General features: G+C 36.8%; 3 protein-coding genes across 5 annotated transcripts in view; 1 reads left to right on the top strand and 2 right to left on the bottom strand.

The window, feature by feature from the left end:
- LOC105218316 (glypican-6) overlaps window positions 1-20,440 on the top strand; it is a 96,608-nt gene extending 76,168 nt beyond the window's left edge. The window contains exons 2-8 of one of the 2 annotated variants that reach the window (XM_011193943.3): window positions 7,161-7,325; window positions 8,867-9,098; window positions 12,174-12,330; window positions 12,427-12,693; window positions 17,524-18,104; window positions 18,173-18,342; window positions 18,416-20,440. In XM_011193943.3, the coding sequence (XP_011192245.2) occupies window positions 7,161-7,325; window positions 8,867-9,098; window positions 12,174-12,330; window positions 12,427-12,693; window positions 17,524-18,104; window positions 18,173-18,342; window positions 18,416-18,861 (2,018 nt within the window). In that variant the 3' untranslated portion in view covers window positions 18,862-20,440. Of the gene's footprint in view, window positions 1-7,160; window positions 7,326-8,866; window positions 9,099-12,173; window positions 12,331-12,426; window positions 12,694-17,523; window positions 18,105-18,172; window positions 18,343-18,412 lie in introns of both variants that reach the window. The other variant, XM_011193866.3, reaches the window with a different exon arrangement.
- Window positions 20,441-21,868: 1,428 nt separating this feature from the next.
- Window positions 21,869-22,839, bottom strand: LOC114803674 (single-pass membrane and coiled-coil domain-containing protein 4 homolog). Of its 2 annotated transcripts, none has more exons than XM_029038750.2 (2): window positions 22,681-22,839; window positions 21,869-22,620 (listed from the first exon to the last, which is right to left on the bottom strand). In XM_029038750.2, the coding sequence occupies exon 2, from the start codon at window positions 22,576-22,578 to the stop codon at window positions 22,402-22,404; it is 177 nt and encodes a 58-aa protein (XP_028894583.1). In that variant the 5' UTR covers window positions 22,579-22,620; window positions 22,681-22,839; the 3' UTR covers window positions 21,869-22,401. The 2 variants fall into 2 exon arrangements, with proteins under 2 accessions (XP_028894583.1, XP_028894589.1); XM_029038756.2 differs by having other exon boundaries at window positions 21,869-22,607; window positions 22,681-22,813.
- A 152-nt stretch (window positions 22,840-22,991) lies between these two features.
- On the bottom strand, window positions 22,992-23,730 carry Tim14 (mitochondrial import inner membrane translocase subunit TIM14). Its single transcript, XM_011194386.3, has 3 exons — window positions 23,603-23,730; window positions 23,302-23,541; window positions 22,992-23,238 (listed from the first exon to the last, which is right to left on the bottom strand). The coding sequence occupies exons 1-3, from the start codon at window positions 23,603-23,605 to the stop codon at window positions 23,125-23,127; spliced, it is 357 nt and encodes a 118-aa protein (XP_011192688.2). The 5' UTR covers window positions 23,606-23,730; the 3' UTR covers window positions 22,992-23,124.
- Between the last annotated feature and the right edge of the window lie 344 nt (window positions 23,731-24,074).

Consider the following 24,074-nt stretch of genomic DNA (forward strand, 5'->3'; position numbering starts at 1 on the left):
TTATTTTTTTTGATTCCGTCTCAATGAGAGTCTACACGGGGGATTCTTGACACAGCTTTACGGTATGGATCAGTAAAGAATTCTTAGATCCTTGAGATATATGGACCATATTAGGCATATTCGTAGTCAGATCAGGACCAATAAGTTATAGAATTACTCAATTATGTGTTTTTTAAAAATTTGGAGCTTCGAAACTTCGTAGAAACCCTTAATATAGTTTTCTTTACCTTATGATCTCAGGTCTTCAGGTCCTTGGAACCCTCAGTATAATGCTTTTCTGCCTTATAAACTCTTGATTCCTCACTTTTTTCTCACATTTAGGGCTTGTTTCTTCTACTGCCTTCTTCTATTTCTCTACTTCGGTGTCTTAAGCCAACATACCGTTTACCCCAGGGACAAGATTTAGTCCAATCTCACAACCAGACCATAAGCTAGGCAATCAAATGGCTACACTTGCAACTACAACAACTTTTGCCGACTAACAGCAACACCACCTTCAACAAACACACACTGCGAAGCGAGAGAAGGGATACAGAACGCTAAAAAGAGGAGTCGGGCTGTTGCCCTAAATAGTAGAGTCCCCAACTCGGCATCAATACGCGGCAAGTGCTTGAATGGTACTCGGTGGTTGGTAAAATCAAGCTGGAGCTGGTACTAACACGCGCACATACATATGTATATGTTTTTGTAACGGTGGAAATACGTATAACGGTAGTCTGTTTTAGTACCTTAGTTGTCGGAGGGTTGCGCTTGTTTGTTTGCTTGGCTCAGTTCCGCACTATCACCACAGGCTGCATATTGGATGCGGTCGAGCTGTTTGCCAGTTTGGGCGCGGCAGCGCCCCCTGCTCTTCAGGGCACGGCATTCTAATGCTAACGCTCGAGTCCTCTTTGCGCACATTTGTTTACTTTAGGTCGTTACAGTAAATCATTTTAAATGGATTTCTTAGTCGGCATGGCGCAAACGACACACTCGCCAGCCGGCCTAGTTGGGCTCAATGAATTTGCTTTGCTTTGGCTCGTAGTTAGTTAATGCCTCTACAGCCGGTTGTAGTGCTAGCCATAGCTGTCAATACTCAACAGCTTGTTTCATTACATTTTGTGTGAACTGTTAACGGTGCTTTCACTCTACTGAAGTTGTTGTTGTTGTTGTTGGCTAATGCCGCATGAATTATTTTGCATGTTACTGCCAGTTGTTAATGTTGTACGCCGCCATTGTTGTTGGCCATTCAACTTCGTTACGCACACAGCGGCGGCCCGTTTTGCTCATTTGCATGTATGTGGAGCCGACGGTACTGTAGTCCTCCGGTCCATTCATTCATTTTTCAACATTCTCTCTATCATTTGCTCATTCCCACGTCGCTGCGTGCTTCAAGTGAACTCCTGCGGGCTTTAACGCCTGTGATTTTTTCTTCCCTCTACTTTTTGTTGCAAGTATTCCTTTTCCAGCTTGAGAACTTAAAGCTTTTACGCTTGTACCGTTGTGTTTATTAAATCGTTTTTTTTTTTTTTTTGAAATTCTTCTTGTAATCTGAAAATGCGTTCGGCATCATTTCCTGCCCAGCTCGGCACCCAGTCCACCGTATTTTCCGTTTCCTCTATGGAGTTTTTCCTGAAACCCACTACATAACTGTGCTTGTGAGCTACCCTTACTCTCCTTGACTAGCATATTTCCATTCTACTTTTAACCCACTCGTTGTTGCTAGAGACCAGGGTTGTTTTTTTTACTTTACATATCTACTCAGTTACTATCCACATGTCAAGCAAACCGTTAAAGTTGTACTACTTTTGCAACAAAGCTAAATCGATTTTCATACACAAAGCCTTTTGTCATACATATCCACACACACACACACTCTTTGAAGCTTTTCTATATGTTTGTAGAGTTTATTTTTATTCAACTGAGTTTTCATTTACAAAAAAAAACAAAAAATGTGGAAAATGAGCACTATGTTTAATTTCAGCTGTCTGGTCTGGCGCCCCAAAGCAAGCAACCACAGTGGCAACACACGCTTAGCAACACACACATACATACATATATATACTGTTATATGTATGTATATACCGTTAACTCCAGAGTTTGTTCGCCCTAGAGTTTTGAACTTTTTCATGAACAGCACTTCAGCTTTAACTCCCACAAAACACCCTCAACCAGCCACTTACACATAGACACACATACTTATACAAACACAGAGTACAAACATAACGGTAAGTGTGCAGTGTTGCCATTTTGGTAAAGGTCATTTATTATACTGGCTTGACACCTTCTTTGTGTGCCTTGTGTGCGCGCTGACTGATTACACATTCTTAGTGTTGTTGTTGTTCGCAACCCTGAAATCCTGCTGAATGGCTAGACAATTGCTACTTGCCGGCATAACCACCGTTCGCACTTCGTGCATTAAAAGCTCTTTAGTTTGTTTTTCTTTATTGTTGTTGTTGTTGCTGTTGTTCGCTTCCTTGTCTATCCAAATCTCTATGCTGCACTTTAATGTGTTTTTGTATTGTGCCTTTCTTCGCTAATGGCTTACTTTTATTTAAAGTTTCTTCTCCCTCGTTGCCTCCTTCGTGTTTTAAGTTTCACTGCTCAATTGCTTGTGTTGTTTTTGTTGTTTTTGTATCCCGAGCATCTCGTACAACTCTCCGATATTTAACCAAAGTCAATAATATTGATTTTTTTCTGCGCTTTCTTCCCTTCTTCCATTCATTCTTCTGATTCTGTTTGCTTCAATGTTTTGGCTTCAATTGCGCTTCGTTTACTTTAAACTGCATTTTTATGGCATTCAACAAATTTGTTTATGTAAACAATCGGATTTTTATTAAGTTTATTGCTTTTGTGTCTTGTGTTTTGTAAATTTGTCGTGTTTGTTTTCATTGTTGACGGTATCCGTTGTCTGTCTGCTGGTTGTGGCAATCTCAAGTGACTTCCTACTGGAGAACACACTTCGTTTGTGCGAGTTAATTTTGTAGAATTCAGCGTTTTATGGTGAATTAATTGGATGAAGGCGACTAAAGGAAGACATATCCATTGGTTTTTAAAGAGATTTTGGAGAGACAGACATGGATAAATTTACTCTACTCTTAGAAGCACCGAAGTAGTTATAAAACTTGAGCTGAATTGAACAAGTTTATCAAAACCACAGGATTATTCAGAGAGAATATGCTAGTATAAGGGGACTACAGTTCCGCAGGAGTCACAATGGACTTCCTATAGGCCTAAGTGCGTCGTGAGACATCCACTTTACCTACCAACCTACCTACCTAGCAGCTCCGAGTAATAGTTTATAGCAACAGACATATTTCTTACTGCCAGCGTGAAGGAAAATACTACAGAGAAGTCAGGGCGTGTTTTAAAGATGTAAGGTTTCTGTAAGATCGTGCACAATTCTGCCTTATTTTGAGGTCCGATTCTAATAGCTCATAATTTACTAACTTAGCGAAGGAAATACTATTGAAGCGAGTTTAATGCTTTATCTCTAGATCTTCTGACTTCTTTCCGACATTAAAAACATTTTCTCGGTATTTTTCGACGCTTTTAATCACTTTTTTGATTCAAAATTCCATTAGTCGAGTTCCAGCGCCGTTCTTAGTGAAGTTAAAGCTCTTCAATGGGATCAAAAATTGCTAAAATTTAAATTTGTTTCTCTCAGAGTCTTTTTAAATCATAAATTTCAGTTTTGAAACTCCCTAAAGCAATAAATGTGCTCCCGCGCCTAAAATTATGCTTCATATTCAGTAACTAAAATGATACAGCGCTACTTTAGTTCAAAGAAAGTTGTAAAAATACACAAAACATAGCTTCCTTCAACATTAAATAACTAAAATCGACCCAAAAACTAATACTTCACATATTAAAACTACGAAAATTCACTATTTCCTGCAGCTTCTAACTGCCACTCACTTCATTCACTTTGGTTTACTGCCACTCACTTTCATCTCGCATTTCTCATTTTCAGTTACACTAACTCACTTAAATTCGTCGCGTTAGCATAAATTGTTATAATTATGGTCCAAGCAATTTAGATAAGGTCGATATGGTTATGCCAAGTGCCCACAAACATGTACAACACACATGCTTATAGCACCCATTACATACACTCATATATATATATATATATATATATATATATATATATGCACATGGTTGTGTGTTGTTGTTGTTGTTGGCTGTGTGCTCGCATAAAAACATTTGACATTTCGCCGTCATAACAATTACACCAAATTGTTGGCAATAAAAGTGTGCGACGACAACAAACAAAATACGAATAATGCCACAAGCCACCACAGAAATATATACATATGTGTATGTATGAGAATGGAGATGTATGCTTGTATGTGTTTAATATAGTGTTTAATATATGTATATAGTAGTATGTACTACAAGCAACATACATGCATGTGTCGTCAGCGTCATGTCCCCTTGTGGAGAAGGCCACAGCAGCAGAACGAACGCCAGTTAGCGCCGATAAGGAGTTGTTCTTGTTCTAGTAAAATATATAGATACATATAGTGTGAATGCAGGGAAAGATGTTTAGGAAATAATATGCACGTGACTATATTATAAACTTAAGGGGTTAGGGGTAGTAAGAGACACGAAAAAATTAGAATTTTCAGTAATTTTTTTTGCTATTAAATCATGTTATTTTAATGTTTTGACTGAAAGTATCGAAAATTTGAAAAAAAAATTATAACTTCCAAAGTTATAGCTATCTGTGTTGACTCAGTTTCAAAAAAAGGTCCTTGCGGTGACAATCATAAGTCCTTGGAGATTCATCTAAAATCAATCGGATAAAAAAATTAGTTTTATAAATAGATAATCCTGGACCTGGTCGAAGCTTTTTTTTCAAAAATTAACAAAATGGCGGCCTCAGGAATTTTTTTATTTTTCTGGATTTTCGGGAAAAATCAACAGGTCTTAAAAAATCGAAATTTTTGAAAAAAAACCTTCTAATCAGGCCTGAATTTATTATGTATTCTAAAAGCTGTAATGTGTTGGAGTGCCTGAGCGCTCTTTGTTATTTGTCGAATAACTTGAAAAGTAATTATCGGATCAACTTCAAATTTTCAGAGGATATTTTTAAGATTGTACTCTTAACGAAAATGCAAATGCATTGAAACTACTGACTACCCCTCACCCCTTAAGAAGGCTTCAACATTTGTGGTTTAGATAAGGGTCCGCTCTTTCTATTTAAAAAATTCTGATTAAAAACTATTTTGAATAATTCTTTCAACAAATAAAATAATTTGAATTATTTCGAAAATCCATTTATCACACTCGTAATGTGGCAACGCTTTGGAATTCGAAAAATTCGTGCAGTTAATAAGAATAATATTTGATTTTCATTAATTAGGTACATATATATTTTGAAATCTTTAGCAATAACTTAAGCAATCAAAGCAACACAATCATTTGCCAACAACAAATTCTCCATCCTTGAATTGTGCCACCCAAAAACAGCAGGTGCTTCACGCTGAGCGCCAACAAAGTAGTTTGCCAAGGCAATTAAAAGCGGCCTAATAGGCAGCGATTTCTTGCTTCAAATAATTAATTGCTTTTCAACACAAACAATGCGCTGCGCCGTGTTGCATGTGGCAAGGCAGCCATGCCACTTCATACGTCATTCAGAGGTGCAAATACACACATATGATTTCAGTGCGCGTGTGTGGGTGTATGAGTAAGCGCTTGAACTCACAACCTGCATTGAGGCATATGTCGAAATTTATTTATTGAAAGAAAAAAAAAAACAAAAATAACAACAACAGCAAATTGCAATACACCGTGCAGCATCTGTAGGTGGTGGCAATAAAACGCCGAGAAAGCGTAAAAATAGCGCTAATGTGGAAAGCACAAACTGCTGAGCCAACTCATGCCACACAGTGATGCCTGCTCCACTGCAGTTTTCTGCGCTCTTTGCCTCAAAATTTGTTGCTGTGTTTATTTTTTATTTTTTACACAACTGAGGCGCATTTCCAACACACATGATTCATTAAAAACTGCTGCTCCCCCATTTTATTTGCTTTTCGGTGTTTATTTTACGAGATATGCCTGTTGCAAACAGGAACACAGTCACTCACATATGAGCATTTACGAAAGCCACAAACGCAGGTCGCGGCGTGCCATGCAGTTCAAGCGTTCCAAAACACCTCATAATTCGATGTAATTGCGCGCAATCGAACGGACTGACGAAAGCCGGCGAAGTGGTGTTGGTGTGGTGTATATATGAGTATAAGTTTGTGTGTGGCAAGCAACTACATGCTTCATACCGGCGAAAGGTGCACATACCTCAGCCGTTCGTGGCATGCAACAGTGCGCTTATTGATTTTGGGATTCTTTACACTTCATTTCCGAATACTTCAGCCGCGGCGAATAACGCGGCTATGGTATAAAGCAACTGCAGCAAAAACGCGAGAGAGAGGTCGCACGGCGGTGGTTTAAGTTGAAGGTAGCGGTGTTGAACTCGCGTCTTAACTGGCTCCACTTGCAGTGAGGTACAAAGAACGCACACACACACACAATGATATAATGAAGTAGACTCTGCTAATGACTCAGGTAAATAAGCTGTGCCGGCCAAAAGAGCTGTGTGCAATCGGTGGCAGTCAGCGGTTTACAAGGCAACCTTTAAGTATGTGTCTCACGGCATACAAGTGGAAGTACATGGGTCTGCATGTTCAAACATTTACATATGTATGTACACTTAGCTTCCACTGTGTCCACTCTATTTGCATGCCCATTGCATTGTGTTTCTCTTGAAGCGCTTGTAAGGCATTCGCTGGAAATGCTGCAGCGCATCCCGTGTACAGTGGCATTTCGGGGAAGCGTGTCCAAACACATAAATAAATATTATTATCAAGATTACAAAGCTATAAGACATTCTAGCGGATCATTAGATACTTAAATACATACAAATGAAAATCCAAAGAATTTAACTGCTCACAGCGAAGCTGCTTTGCTCTCTGTTGCATCAAGTCTTCTATTATTGCTGGGTCTGCAGTCTAATTTCCGTGGAATTTGAAAAAAATCTCTCAAATATTTACACTTCAATTAGCAGCGTTGCATTTTCAGAATTTCATAATAAAAATTTTATTTATTTTTTATTTAATTATTTTCATTTCTAATTTACTTTACACACAAATATTTACTATTTCTCATCTATTTTTTTCCAGAAATGGGTCTGCGCTACTGTGAAACACCCTCAGTTGGCACTTGTTGCACCTTCAATATGGAAACGCGTCTGGCGCTGCAATCGCGCATGCATCTGGAGAAGCAATCCAAGGAGCAGATTACGAAGCTGTCGAATGCTTTGGCGGCGAAAGCGCAGAAATATAATTGTAAGTACAGGAATTTATACCAATTAAGAAGAAACGAATATCTTTTAACAGAAATATGATAAAGTCACACCTTGAGTCCACTAGAAATATGAATAAGTAATCACTCTTAGAATGCGGCGAATCGAACACGCAACTGGTACAATGACGATAAACTGGTATAATCGCTAAAAATATGGCATAGCAAGCGATTGTATGAGTTCAAGGAGCAAGCTCTTACGCTTTCTTACAAATTATTCGAGCCCCTTAATGTCTGAATAATTTTTAGAGAGTGGCGAATCGAACAAGCAACTGGTATAAATACATAATATAAACTGGTATAATGGCTAAGAGATGGCATAACTAGCGATTATATGAGTTCAAGGAGCAAGCTCTTCACACTCTCAAAAATTGTTCAAGCCTCATACTATACTAGGTAAGCTTTAGAGAGTGGCGAATCGAACAAGCAACTGGTATAATGCGGAAAAACTGGCATAGTCGCTAAGAGATGGCATAGCAAGCTTTCTTACAAATTATTCGATTCCCTTAATGTCTGAATAATCTTTATAATAAAAATAAAGGCGAATCGAACAAGCAACTGGTATAAATACAATCAACTGGTATAATCGCTTAGACATGACATAACAAACGGTTATATTCGTTCAAGCAGCCATAACATTTCCCCAGAGAGGCGTGTCACATTTTAATTTGTGGTTAAATGGGTGTCTGAAATTATATAATTTTCACTAATTCAACTTCAAGTGCTTCGTTTAGTAAGCCGAAACCGATTTCATGTTGCTCAAATAACAGTCGAGCATCATTTTTCAATTACACGAAATTTAAATTTAAAAACCGCACACAAGAGTCAAGAGGTCGAGGGTCGCTACTTGAGAAATTAAACCATTTCACTGTACGCGCCTGACTAATGTTCTCCGACACAATTAACTTGACACCCACTTGAACCGGAAAAAAGATGGATGAGCGGTGGAGCGCAAAGAGTGCAGGGTTGTATGCTCGCGTAACGGCTACACAAATCTGTGGCATGTCAGATGACACGCTGTCAATATACAGTGGCTTTGCTGCTGTTTAGGCGGCGTCCCTCCCCTACATAAGTGGCTGCGCAATGAACCGTTCACCCAAGCGACGTGTTGCGCATGCGCAGCGCTGCTACAAATTGTTGCATCCACATACTTAAGCGATTTGTTGCTGTTTATTTAATGTATGTTATTGTTATTGCTGCCGTCGCTTGTTAGTGTCAACAACAAACTGTGGCACTGCCGGATGTGGAGTTTTCCAATTATGTTCGATTAATGCTGAAACAAGGCAAATCTAATTTGGTGCGCCCAAATATAGTAATAAACAAATATAATCGCTTAATAAGCGGCAACAAACGTTGGCGGATGTCTCGCGCGCATGCGCCGATTGAAGTGGCACAGGGCACCATGACGAAGTGGATTTTTTGATTTATTCTAAATATTTAGTTTTTGTTTTTCATTTCTTTAATTAACATAATTTCCGTTCTGTGCTTTATTCAATTTATTAAAATCTCTTTTCTTTCTTTGCAGCCATCTTCCGTAAGCTCTTGGGCGAATCGAAAGAGGAGTTCCACAAAATGTTCACACGCACCTACGGCGTCATCTATCAGCAAAATTCCTATGTGTTCTCCGATTTATTCAATGAATTGGAAAATTATTACACGCGCGGACGCATCGATCTGCTGGAAGTGATGGACAAATTCTTCAACACGCTCTACCAGAAGATGTTCCAAGTGCTCAACGGACAAACGTTCGAAGAGAAGTAAGTTTCAATGAAATTTTTTTAATTGAATTTTGTAAGCAACAACAAAAAGTTGGTGCTGGAGTGAGGATCTAAGGTTTTAAGTGTCTGGAGGCTTTTTTTTATTAAAGAAGTGAATTCAGCGCAGTGTTGAAGGAAATTTTTTGATTGAATTTTGTAAGCAACAACAAAAACTTGGTGCTGGAGTGAGGATCTAAGGTTTTAACTGTCTGGAGGCTTTGATTTTGTTAAAGAAGTGAATTCAGCGCAGTGTTGAAGGAAATTTTTTGATTGAATTTTGTAAGCAACAACAAAAAGTTGGTGATGGAGTGCATATCTGAGGTTTTAAGTGTTTGGAGGCTTTGATTTTGTTAAAGAAGTGCTTTCAGCGCAATGTTGAAGGAACATTTTTGTTTGAATTTTGTAAGCAACAACAAAAAGTTGGTGATGGAGTGCATATCTGAGGTTTTAAGTGTGTGGAGGCTTTGATTTTGCTAAAGAAGTGAATTCAGCGCAGTGTTGAAGGAACATTTTTGTTTGAATTTTGTAAGCAACAACAAAAACTTGGTGGTGGAATGAGGATCTAAGGTTTTAAGTATCTGTAGGCTTTGATTTTGTTAAAGAAGTGAATTCAGCGAAGTGTTGAAGGAAATTTTTTGATTGAATATTGTAAGCAACAACAAAAAGTTGGTGCTGGAGTGAGGATCTAAGGTTTTAAGTGTCTGGAGGCATTGATTTTGTTAAAGAAGTGAATTCAGCGCAGTGTTGAAGGAAATTTTTTGATTGAATTTTGTAAGCAACAACGAAAACTTGGTGCTGGAGTGAGGATCTAAGGTTTTAACTGTCTGGAGGCTTTGATTTTGTTAAAGAAGTGAATTCAGCGCAGTGTTGAAGAAATATGTGTAATTTAAGCATATTATTTTTCAGTCAATATTTTATATGAAGTAAGCACAAGTAAGCCATTGACCTCCACTAAATATCTTAAATATATTGCGGTTAAAATAATTAGAGAATAATTTTTGTAAGTCTAAAGGCATAACAAGAGGTTTTACAAACCACAAAGTAACTGATACGAATTTTCTTTCCGACTCGCTGTCAACGGCCCGTTTTGAACAAAGCCATTGCCACGCACCAAAAATGCACACAATTGGCTTAAATTTCCGAAACTCTCACAAATACATATACATACATATATATATATATATATTTGCATGATATTTTCATTGCTCTTTGTTGACTTTGAGCAACGAAAGTGTGTGCGCGAGGGAAGTAGTGTTGACCAAGCTTGTCACCGAAAGTCAAGTACCATGACAAACAGCTTAAATTACCGCTTTGATTAGCAAACTGAGTGCTTAAAAGTTATGTATTTATGTACAGAGTGTAGATATGTACTCAAAAGCAGGCATGAGCTTGTAATTCTTCAGGAAAAAAACAGAAAAAGAGTAGTGAAAGAGTAAACGTACATGAAGGGGTCAAGTTCTTGCGGAAACAGCACTTGTTAACACACACATTTGCATGTCAGCATTTGATGGTCAGCGAATGGCTTCGAGGAAGAGTGGCCGAACCGCAACAGCTCGTGTTACCCACGCGTGCATTTCGGTTGACCAAAGCGTTTAAAAATGTTGCAAATAAAGCGAAGAGGAATATTTTTGCGGACTATAAAGGAAAATAACGGTTGAAGAAATGGCTGAGAATAAGAAAAAATGTGAAGAAAGGCAGAATTCATGAATATAAATGTATGAATGAGTATATAGAATTATGTATGTATATAAGTATATATATGTGCTAGAGTTCAACTGTTTAACTCCGCTTATAGACATTTATAGATCCACTGATAGTAGAATATGTACAAAAGGAAAGGCAAAATCGCCAAAAGTCATTTACAACAAATTTGTGAAAAGGCGAGTTGACACTTCGGCGCATACAACAGCGTTAACAACAACACAAAAGCATATAATAACACACACAAGTTGATGCTATCATATATTCACGCTCATTTACTTAGCTAACGCACACACAAACACAAATACGAAAAGGCATAAAGCACAAGCACACCTCATTCACAAGCAAATAAAAGCGAAAAATGGCCGGAAGCGCAGTGACTGGGCCAACAAGCCGTGTTCAAATGATCTTAAGTGCATGGAGCATGCATGTAAACACTCAAACACATACAGACAGACATAAAAAACAATATTTTCTTCTACATTTAATGCCTCTTGCTTTTTTGCCGCGCCACCACACTGCACCTCCTCTCCCTCTCTTCTCCGTTCATCTCCTCTATCTCTACTTCACTCCCTCTAAGCATACGCTGCAAAAGTTTTATAGCTTTGGGGGCGTCGGTGTAAATATGCGCGCTGTAACAATAATAAAATCAACAACAACAATAATATCACAACAACATTAACAAAGCAGTACAGTGCAGACCTACAAGTGCCACAGGCATTTCGCACAGACAGACACACTCATGCGCTAATAGTTAACATCACGTGTCTATGTATAAGCTAAATGCTGCACTTTTTCACACCTCCTGGAAATTATTCTATACATATTTACAGGCAGCAAAACAAATGTAACAAGACTTCGCTGAAGTTAGAAATTCTCTACAATTTTATTTAAACTTTGTTTTTCTTTCCACAATCAGCGCTCCATTGTCAGCGTTTAGGATTTAAGTTTCTTGTTTTTGTTTACTTTTCCTTATTTTATTATTATTTGTCCTTCTCAAAGGGTTAAGTGCAAACTTGAAGCACTTAGCTTTCTTTGTTTTCATTGCTGCTTTCGCTCTTTCTTTGTTGAAACATGAACTTTGATGAAATTGTAGCATCCTTCTGGTTAAAAGGCTCTGTAAAGCATGGGGATTTATTCAAATTTAAATATTTATTTAAAATAAATCAACTTGGAAAAGGTTCTGGGAGCCTAAGAAATGACTAATGAAATAAAATCTGGAGATTAAAAAGGTATTGTATCAAAAGGCAAATGGTTTGATCAGCCGAGCTCAAAAATATGATCCCGAAAGACGTTCTTCATCTTATAATCATTGAGATCATGAAAAATTATTTTCCCAATTTGATTAATAATTTTCTAATTTCTACCTTACAGATTCCTGAAATGCGTCAGCGAACATATGAAAGAACTGAAACCCTTCGGTGATGTGCCCGATAAGCTGGCTGTACAAATCAAACGTTCCTTTGTGGCGACGCGCACCTACTGGCAAGCGCTGCATACAGCCGCCGAAGTGTCGAAGAAGATGATGAATGTGAGTATCGTTACAACAACAACAAAACATTTTTTTATTTAATTATATTATTCAAAATTCAAATAAATATACTTATAATCTCCTCTCTCACCTTAGGTGCGCCTCAATGCCGACTGCACGGCCGCGCTCACGAAAATGCAACACTGTGGCGCCTGCAAGGGCTATGCGGAAAAGCCCTGCACGAACTACTGCGTGAATGTGATCAAAGGCTGTTTGCATTATGTGCACGAATTCGACACGGAATGGGAGAATTTCGCCATCGCCATGGACAAGGTCGCCGAACGGCTGCTGGGCTCATTCAATATTGTCATGGTTGTCGAGCCGATTAATATCAAAATCTCCGAGGCGATTATGAATTTCCAGGTGAGTTGAATGAACTGTGTTTTACACATATAGTTAAGCGTTAGTTGAGCGAAATACTGTTAAACGAAATTCATTCAGAAGTGTCGTAAAATTTAAATCATATACGAAAACACATAAAAGTCGTTCTTCGAAGCGTGTTACATAAAATTTGGTGAAAACTAAATACATTTTTGGTCCTCAAGCCGGTTTATGGTTTTAAGTGTGGGTCATAAAAATCATAGCATAAACGAACTGAAACTGTAGAAGTTGACAAATTTTAAGCTTTGATTTTTATGACGCTCTATTAATGTAACTAGTTTAACTGTTTTTCTTAATTAATTTTTATTGGCCATTAAATGTGCTAATTTTATTTTCGAAAATTATAATGAGACGTTTAAAGGGCTTTTCATAGATTTTTGTTTTATGAAAAGAGTTCCCAGTCTACTCTAAGTAACGAATTTGATCAAATATTTAGTAAATTGTCCCACTGTGCCTATAAAATTTAGTATTTAAAGTGGAATTTTTGTAAGTTTACGATTATTTGGCTCCTTCTAAATAATGAATTTGCCATCTATTATGAAACAAGAAAAAACGTTACAAGCCCTTGATTCCGATCGTTCAGTTTGTATGGCAGCTATATAATATAGTGGTACGATATCGGCAGTTCCGACAAATGAGCAGCTTCTTAAAGAGAAAATAACATCTGCAAAATTTCAAAACGATATCTAAGAAACTGAAGGACTAGTTCGTATATATACAGACAGACAGATAGACGGACGGACGGACGGACGGACAGACAGGCAGACGGACATGGCTAAATCGACTCAGTTCAACATACTGATCATTTATATATACACTTTATAGCGGCTCCGACGCTTCCTTCTGGGTGTTACAAGCTTCGTGACAAACTTAAAATACCCTGTTCAGGGTATAATTAGACTATTTAATTCTGCTCCTCCGCCTCCTATTGCTCCATAATAAAGCTAGTTTGATTGCTTTCCAAAAAGAGTTTCAAATTCTTGTATTTGAGTTTTTCTCACTTTTTTTTTAAATATCCGCTGCGCATGCGCATACCAACTACCACTCAAAAACCTCTAGCTACGCCTGTCAAATTAAATCTGACAACCGTTAGCGTAAGCAGGGCGTGCTAGTTTAATGCCTTCGCGGTGCCGCACACCCATTCGGTCAATGCTACCAACAAATCAAAGCTTTTAACACAGCGGATGCTGTTGCTTGCTAATGACGAGGCTTTGAACTATGCCTTGGCTGGCTTTGCTTGTTTGAGGCGGAAATTAGTATAAATAAAATTTATATATTTTCGATTTTCGCTTAATTAACATTTAAATTTATTGCTGCTTGGCTATTAGAGAGCGGCATCATCTGCCAAATTTAGACGCGCGTTATAACCAATTTTCTTTTCTTTTTTCCTTTTATTTCTTCATTTCTTGAAGTTTTCAACCGACATTCGAGTCGCTATGTAGGCATTGTGTTTACACTTCATTTGCTAATTAAAATTCTAGCACCGAGCTTTCAAGTTTCGCAAATTTATTACACCGCCTCTGTTTACAAACACGCCGCACGAACGTGTGTCAGCTGCTCTCGCGTTGCCACATGGACTCCACTGGCTGGCTGCCTGGCTGAGTCAGCGCAGAATTAAATTGCTCAGTTTTTGCTTTTTCTTTTATTTTACTTCAATTTATTTTGGCTTGTTTCTCAGTTTTATTGAATGTTTGCGTTGTTTACTTTTATTGCGATTTCGTTTCGGATTTTATTATTATGTTTAGCCTCAGCGCTTTAATAATTTGTTTATTTGTTGTAATTAAATTTACATTCCATTCTGCCAGTTCGCCAGTGAAATTTATAACCCGCGGCGATGCGATTTTCCTTCAATTTCTGTTTATTTCCTTTTTGCCTCACCTTCGCTTTGATCAGCTAATTTTCGGCTTTTCTTTTGATTACTTTGTGATTTGTGTGAAATTTCGAACAAAAAAGAAATAAATAAAATAAAAATAGTTCACCGTTTGGCCCAGATGTGAGTGCCTGACGTGATCTCAACGCCCCCGACGTAAGGTGTTTTCCGCAATTTGACAGCTCAGCTGTTTTCAATAACTGCCTTTACGTATCGCTCGGCATAATTTATTTCCCTCAATTTTGGGTATTTATTTATCCTCGTTCATTTGTGTATTTTCTCATGGCGCGAAAATGGATTATCTGCAAATATTATCCGCACAGTTTTCGCAAGTCTTCTACGAAATTCAAAGAAACTTTGCTAATTTATTGCTAGTAAACCAGACACCCACTAGCATTTGGTTTGTTCTATATTAGATTAACGGTATATTTTGGTTCAGACCTTGAAATTTTGCTGTTGTGTATTCAAATAAATCAGTACTTCAAAGAAAACGACGGGTGTTGCACCAATAAACACACCCATTATGTAAATTAATCGCCATTTTAATTTTAATTCTAATTTTGGGGGTTATTGAGATTACGTAGGTTGAAAGGTGGGTGTCTAATGGTAGAGAATCGTAAGTGGATTTGATGATATAGAAAATTTTTGAACTTTTCGTATTTGTATAGGTGTAATGGTATTGCTACTGGGGTGTGCTGAGATTGGAATTGATATTGGTATTGGTATTAGTATTGATATTGATATTTGTATTGGTATTATTTATCATTAGTATCTTGAATTTGCTATTGGTACTGGTACTGGTATTGGTACAGGTACTGGGACTGGTACTGATATTGATACTGGTATTGGTACTGGTACTGGTACGGGTGATGGTACTGGTACTGGTACTGGTATTGGTATTAGTATTAGTATTGGTATTGGTATTAGTATTGGTATTGGTACTTATATTGGTATTGGTATTGATACTAGTATTGGTTATGGTACTGGTAATGGTAATGGTACTTGTACTGGTACTGGTAGTGGTACTGGTGCTGGTACTGGAACTGGTACTGGCATTGGTACTGGTACTGATACTGGTACTGGTACTGGCACTGGTACTGTTACTGCTAATTACTGTAATGGTACTGGTATTGGTATTGGTATTAGTATTTGTATTGGTATTGGTATTAGTATTGGTATTGGTATTGGTATTGGTATTGGTATTGGTATTGGTACTGGTACTGGTACTGGTACTGGTAATGGTAATGTTATTGGTACTGCTACTGGTAATGGTACTGGTATTAATATTTGAGATTGGAATTGATATTGGTACTGTTACTGGTATTGGTATTGGTATTGGTATTGGTATTGGTATTGGTATTGGTATTGGTATTGTTATTGGTATTGGTATTGATACTAGTATTGGTACTGGTATTATTGGTGTTATTACTGGTACTTATTCGCATAATGATTAATTTCAGTACTGATTTCGTTAAAAATAGTAATTGTATTGGCAAATTAAAAATATTTTTTTTAATTTTTTAAATTTTACGTTCAATCTAATTCAGCTAATATATAACAATTTCAATAATTCATACGATACCTCTAGTTAAATGAGTGTAATATAAGCAAGTAAATCTGTGACCGCATTCAATGGCTCCTATTCTTTTTTATTTATAATCACATAGGCTTGCATACTTTGTGTGAATTGTTATGAATGTATGTATGTGGCATTTATGGTTAGCTAGTAGACTGGTGTTAATATATAGTATATTCCCGTATATATGCGTTTTTATCTGATTTCCTGTAATTGATAGCATTAAGTTGTCAGACATTTCACTTTCACGAGTGCAACAACACAACACAACAATGTGGACCCACAATAATCGATTATTGGTAGCTGAAAGCTAAACAAAGTGTTGAGTTATCACACAATCAACCACTTAGCTGTGGGGGGACTACCTGGAAGGTGTCAACACACACGGCGAATGGGAAAATGTGATATCTGAGCGCAAACATACATAACTCAGCTATTGAAAACCACTTCTGCGGTTAACTTGCTGCAATCGGCTGATGGTGCATACATACATACATATATGTAGTTGTAATTCACATTCAGTGTATTGAGTATGAGTATGCGTGTCAACGTGAGATATGAGCGCATCGAGTGCCAACAACTTGCAGTGTGTGAGGTGTCAATGCGGCGCTGATAGTGATTAGATATGCGCTTGTAAATATACATTTGTATGTAGTGGGTATATTCATAGCTACGTGGGCTTGGAAGTGGGTTCAAGCGTTCATCTAGCCATCCATATTTGCCCAGTACTTGACTGGTTATGGCACTTCATCAACGGAGATATGCTTGAGAAACTCTTGTGCGTGCGTGTGTGTGTGTGTATTCCTGCCTATTTTTGCTCCATTTTTTGTAGTTGTGTTTGTTGGCTCTCAAGTGGTAATTCATCATATTTCTCCGTTCGCTTATCATTTTCAATTATTCAGTTGAGTAAATCTCTTGCCATTGCAGCTCATTTGCGCTGAAAGTAGGTGAATTGTGGTAGACAATATTAAACAGATGTGAAGCTAAATATATATATTTATAGATATGTATACATATGTACTTTACTGTAAACATTTGAGCTCACATGACTATTTCATAGCCCAACAGCCTTTCCAGCACTGCCACATGTGTCTGCAGTGAAACCAATGACGCGGCTGTGGTTTGGCTGCTGTTATACAGCCACTTTGTTGTTGTTGTTAATTTTGTATTTTTTCAATGAAAATATGAAATTTATTTAAATTTTTTCTAAAGACATGGCGGTGTGTATATAGAGCGTTTCGTTATATTTAAAATTAATATTTGAGATCATAGCCTACTTTTAGGCGCTAGCCACAATAAAAAAAATATTTTATATTTCTACAATTTCATATTATATTTAACACATATTCCATCTCCTCTCTTACAGGAATCCAGTCAGTCAATCACCTCGCGCGTCTTCGAGGGCTGCGGACGCCCTAGCATCGGTCGCACGCGTCGCTCGGTCAGTCCCAAATTCAGTCAACCCATCGCCGTCCCACACCAACAGCCATCATCTGTGATTTTGACCAGCTCCGATTCGAAAGTGATACGCAAACGCGCCACGCTCGAGGTGCCCGCGGAGCAAATCGAGTCGGACATCTTGGACATTGACGCGGACGTCGATGATGCGATTGTGTTGCGTGAACGACGCGCTGCTGAGCCCATCTCGGAGGAGCAGAGCGCGGATGGCGATAAGGCAAATGAGGATGTGGGCACCAGCGTTGGTGCGGCGGGCAATGGTGGCGGACGCGGTGGTGGCAAGCGACGCAAGAATCAGCAGAACCGCAAGAACGACGATGACAATGGACACGATCCGAATCTGGATAAGTTGGTGCGCGAGATTAGACAGCGTGTGAAGGAGTCGAAGAAGTTCTGGTCCAATCTGCCGCATCAGATTTGCAGCAACGATGAGATCTCCACGTCTTCCGATGTCGATGGCATGTGCTGGAATGGACACACGATCGATAGGTGAGTAACGCGTGCACACAGCATTTATATAGGAACCCATTTAAAACTTTTACTTGCTTTCTCTACAGGTATATGCATCCTGTGACCACCGAGCAGACCCGCAACCCCGAATTCCCCGGCAATCCAGCAACCACGAGTCAAACATCGCAAGTGGCCACACAACTCTTCTACCTGAAGAATGTCATCAATCATCTGCGCAATGCGTACAATGGTCAGGATGTAGATTGGAGCGATCAAGGTAAGTCCAAAAACGAAGCATACTTTTGTGCGCGACAGCCGTACTTACGTTTGTTGTTGTTCCGTTTCAGAAGATGCTCTCTATGGCAGCGGCGCTGGCTCTGGTGCAGGCAGCGACGACGAGGATGACGATGAGGGCTCTGGACTGAGCGGCGGTCCATTTACACCACCACACCTGAAACCCACCGACCGTCCGGGCTCCATGCCGGCGAACAATATCGACGACGAGGACGAAGAAGACGTGGAGGAGCGTCGCATTACGGACTCCTCGCATACAACACGTCCCAAGTATACCGGCAGCGCTGGTACAGCTGATGGTGCGGCTGCTGGCGGTGACACGAACTCTATCGACGAGGACGAGGATGATGTCGACGATAATGATTTGAACGAGCAGAAGGGCGGCAGTGAGAATGCGGGCGCGAAGACTGCACCTAAAATGTCTTTGCGGCGCGCGTTGTTGTTGTATCTGCTGCCGCTCTATATGGCGTGGTTTGGCGGTGTTGTTGCCGATATGCTGTGATTCGTTGTTGTTGCTAGTGCTTAAGTGCGGTCGATTTAAGGACACGGGCAAATGGTGTGGCGTGGTAGGAGTGCGTCGAATTTTTATGAATTTTAATTTGTATTTTGTGAGGTTAAGTGCAGTCGAGTGTCAGGGGAGTGGAAAATGTGTGCGCAGAGTGTGGTATAAAAATAGCGTAGCATGCTTTTAGGCGTCAAAAGTGATTTCGGCGTTTATTTCAAGGAATTTTCAAAATATTTTGTCAAAATGCAACTAAAATATGTTACGTAAGCTTCCTTTTAGCAATTCAATTTTGATAGACGCTTTAATTTTTTTTAATTTAAATTTTAGTATAAAAATTTATAATTTTGGTTTATTGCTTTTTTATGCCATACTCAAGCCGCTTGAATTTCAACACAAAATTCCATCGCTCAAGCACTTAGCAAGTTATTACCTAGAAGATTTCCGTAAATTTCGACCAATGTTTGGCATGCTGCAATTTTGTGTATTTTCAATGTTTCATTGTAACATACTTTTAGGCGCTTTAGTAATTTAAAATGAAGAAAACTCGAACAAAAGCCTAGCAATGAAGTTCAAAAACTGTCAAAGACCTTCCAACACTACTCGAATGTTAGTGGAAGCTATGTGAAGGTCTACTTTTAGGCGCATTTCTATGTAAACTTGTATTATAATTACTTATTTTTTTGCGAATTTTATGCACAACACCAACAACAAGAACAAACATGTTTTAGCATAAGAATGAAGAGAAAATTATGAATTGAACTTGAAGCGAAGCAAATCATTTATATACGTAAACAAGAAAACAGTTATAAAAAGTTCAATAGCTGATAAGAGCATAAAATTAATAATGAATTAACTTAAATTAAAATTAAAATTAAAATTAATACTTATGTACCAGCAATTATCCTTAAAAGTACATGCAAAATGGCGTTGAGTGTGTGTGGGTGTGTGTATGAGGCGAGTACGAGTATATGCATTTGTGTGTGTGTGTGTAAACTGTGTGATTGCCGGAGTGTGTGTGTGTGCGTGTTAATTTTGTAGAACTTTTTTTAGAAATTTCTTTCTTTCATACTAAATTTTTGTTGTAAACGCATGTCCGTTAAGTGCATATTTCTGTATTATATTTAAACCACTATAAACTGCAAAAAAAAAAAACAAAAAAAAAATTGTGTGAAAAATAATGATATATAAGTGTGTTGAAAAGTGTAGTAGCATTTTAGGCGCTTTAATGAATAATGAAGTATTTAACATATAAGCATATAATAATTTATATATTATATAAATACATTTTCTAATAAAAACAAACTGATATAATTATGTATTAAAATAACTGTAAATTGATTTTTTTTTTAATTTTTGCAATTGTGTGCGTTTTGAAATGGGTAAAAATGGTATAAAACTGAAAAAATAAATACTGTAAGCTAGGCATAACTGTAAATTGATTTTTTTTTAATTTTTGCAATTGTGTGCATTTGAAATGGGTAAAAATTTAATAAAACTGAAAATAAAAATACTGTAAGATAGGCATAACGGCACTTTAGGGAAGTCTTAGAATACGAAAATGTTTCAAAATATATTTTTCCAAATACGTAATTGCATGGAGACTAAATAAAATATTTTGAAAAAAATATTTAAATGTTTTCGGTTTTCAAAATATATTTGATTTAATTTTTATTATATTGAACTTCCATAAAAACGTTGTTTACTGGCTCTGAAATAAGTTGTTTTCTTTTATTTTTAAAATTTCAATGAAAGTTGATAAAAGATATTAAAAATGTTACTTTTTTGAAAATTTTTTGAAAAATATTTGCTTTTAATTTTTGAAGCTTAGTATTATTGAACTTCCACAAAAAAAAAAATATTTCTGACGTTCAAACTAGATTTTTTTTCTATTTTTAAAATTTTAATGAAATTTTAAGAATAAAAATTCAAAATATTAATTTTTGAAATATCTGCAAAATAAGAAATGTCAACAACTCAAGCAAACATACTTTTATACCTGTTAAAACCACGAAGTATACGTAAAATCTGTATAGGATTAGACCAATATGGTAATGAAACAATCAAGTTTTTAAATTTTCAAAATATAAGAAAATTTTGACTTTGTAAAGAGTACCGTTATTCTTTCGATTAATTTCAATGTGTCGATTTTTGTTGTTGTTTGTTTTTCGAAAAACTGTTTTTGAACTAATGTTTCGAATATTATGCCTTTTAAAAACTGTACCGAATATTAAAGCATACATTTAGGCTGACCTAAGCATTTACCGTGAATATAGAGCATAATTGATATTTTTTGTTTCAAAATTCGAATATTTTTTAATATTTTTGTTTTCAATTAACTGAAAAACCAATAGTTTTATGAATGCATTTAAACTGTAAGCGTAAGTTAGTGTTAGCCATAGTAGTTATGACCTCTTACTGAAATTAGAAATTATGTGCTGCATAGTATATACATATTTTTATGCAATTAGATACAGCCATTAATGCAAACTTCTTTAATTTATAAATTATAATTATATATTATAGTTATACATACAAACATACATATATTTAGTATATATAGCATATGTAACTGAAACTTGTGAGTTGTAGCAGAAGAGAATGTGATGATTATGAAAATTTAAAATATAACAAATAACAAATAAATGTATACAAAATTAATAAAAATGAGTTTTTATGCAAATTATTGCATTTCTTGATTCAGAAGTGGTAAGTATTCAAAAATACCGAATCTACTAACACTTCTTGGCGAGACTTTACCTATGCATGTGTATTTGAATATGCTTTCTAAACACTTAAATCGCTTTAAAATACAATAATAAGCAGATAATCAGCTTATCAATAGGTTAACACGCTGACAAATGGCTACTAAATGATCAGCGGTTTGATATTTACTCATACATACATAGAACTTTACATGCGTGGCGCGTGCAGAGGCTCTTCATTAACTCTAAAGTCCAACTATTTACATCACAATGTCACCTCTTATGACTGAAACCAATCTCTGTTATATAAAATATAATATTTTATTATTTTCTCTCAACATACATATACATATATATTAAAATATACAGCTATGTATAAACACATATATTTTAGGAAATATATAGATATATAGACTTAATAAATATTATGTATGCACATATGTTTGCATATATTAATTACTGGGAGAAGCACTGACGTCAACTGCTCTAATATTTGTACAAGTGTTTTTTTTTTTAAACTCTTGGTTCTATGATATTCTAGAAAAGCGGTAGACACGCAACACCATATAGTACATTGATTTCTTAGAGACTCACAAATAAATTTAAAATTTTCACTGAAATATGATATTACAAACTAATTATGCGCATCAGCCTTAAAATATATTCGCAACAATTAGAAAAGTAGTTGAGAGTGCATAGCACTGTGTGTCATTGAGCACTACTCCATTAGTAACTTTAAAATTTCACACTGCCTATTGCTGGTCAGTACATTTAGGCTAGTTTTCGTTTTGGCCATTGAAGGCGCACATTACTGGACCGTATATAAACACTAACTCTACACCTCCACCGCCGGTCGCGTTTTGAAATAGACGAAGACAACAATGAGTAGCGCGAAGACGCAAACTGCTGGTATTACAATGGTTTTCAATTGGTTTTGTATCTCCAGATTCTCGAGTTTACGCTCCTTCTTCTGCTTGCGTGTTTCTTTCACTTTACCACGAAGTTGGCGCATTTTGCTATAGTTTAGCTACTTGCTGCACGCTTGTAAGGGAAACTGTAGATAAAATATATAATTAATATGCCGCTACTTTAAGTCATAATTTTGAAAACTCACTTGTAAAACTGTTGGTTAATACAAAACGAAAAGCACTTGCTGCGGATCTGTTGCTCCAACCACTTGTCGAGTGATTTTTGACATTTGACTACGTCAACACATATTTTGGCTACGGAGAAAGTTGGGGCCAACAATGTTGCCAACGCTAAAGAAAGTGGCCGCCAAAAATTTAATGGGGAAATTCATTTTAAACATTTAAGGGGCAGTTTTGGATGCTTTAGTTATATTATAAACAAATATATACAATATATTAAAATTAAATCTCTTACACACTGTTAAGTTAAAAAAGCCAGTTATTAACAAATAACTAATTTATAGGATATTGGTGACTTTATTTTCCATAAAAATAGTGTTTTGCACCAAATTATAAATTTAAAATTATTTCTTTCTCTACTATTGCTAATTTTAATTGCTACTTTAGTTTACACTTGAAATTTACAACGCTCATTTGCCGTTATCCATGAAGTCTTTGGCTTCGTTTATCTTCGCCGCCAAATAAGGTGAGCCACCACGATCAGGATGATTGAGTAACATGATCTTTTTGTGCGCATCCTTTATCTATTTAAAATAAAGGCAATTAATATAAATTATAAATAATTAAGACATAATAAGAAGACTAACCTTCAATTTTGACGCACTAGGACTCACACCCAATATTAAAGACGCCTCACGTTTATTCATTTTAGGATCGAAACCACCTTTGTAGTACTTGGAGTTTGCCAAACTTTCCGCATCAAATTTTGGTAGATTCTTCAAGGTTTCATTCAGTTTGGTGGCCATAGCAGGCATGCGGCGCATGAGGTGTTTTCCAGCGAAGCCAACAGCGGCTAGACCAATGCCGGCGACAATAATAGAACTTGCCTGTTAAACAAATAAAGTTGATTAATAAATAATATCATCAAAGGTAATACAGGGAACTTACCATTTTATATAAGAGCCTTTAAATCCTCCTGGTGTATGATTCTAGTGGTTTCACAAATTACGATGTTGTTTTCACATACTTCTTATACAATCCAAAATGTCAAAGTCAGCTGTAGAAGATGAACCGAAAAAAAATTTAACAAAATGTAGTGCTGCCATATTATAATGTGTACTCAAAATTGCTTTAATTTTCTTAATTGCATTTTAGATGATGTTTTTCATATAAAATATCACAATAAGTTGTATAAAGCTCACTACCACACACAGTCCATTTTCAATTGATATTTTCGATACGAAGACTATTAAAATTTTTCGTGAATAATTTCGGTTCAAGTGTTGCTTCGATCACCCTGTGTCGTATTCTTGTACATACGGCAGCACTTTGTTACTTTATCGCGCTTTTTCTCTTTATCTTATCGTATGTTGTTTTGCAAATTCTGCAAAGGAAGTTTGAAAGCTTTTCCAGCGTCGCC

Source organism: Zeugodacus cucurbitae, chromosome 4 (genome assembly GCF_028554725.1).
Source record: "Zeugodacus cucurbitae isolate PBARC_wt_2022May chromosome 4, idZeuCucr1.2, whole genome shotgun sequence".
NCBI classification, from domain to species: Eukaryota; Metazoa; Arthropoda; class Insecta; order Diptera; family Tephritidae; genus Zeugodacus; species Zeugodacus cucurbitae.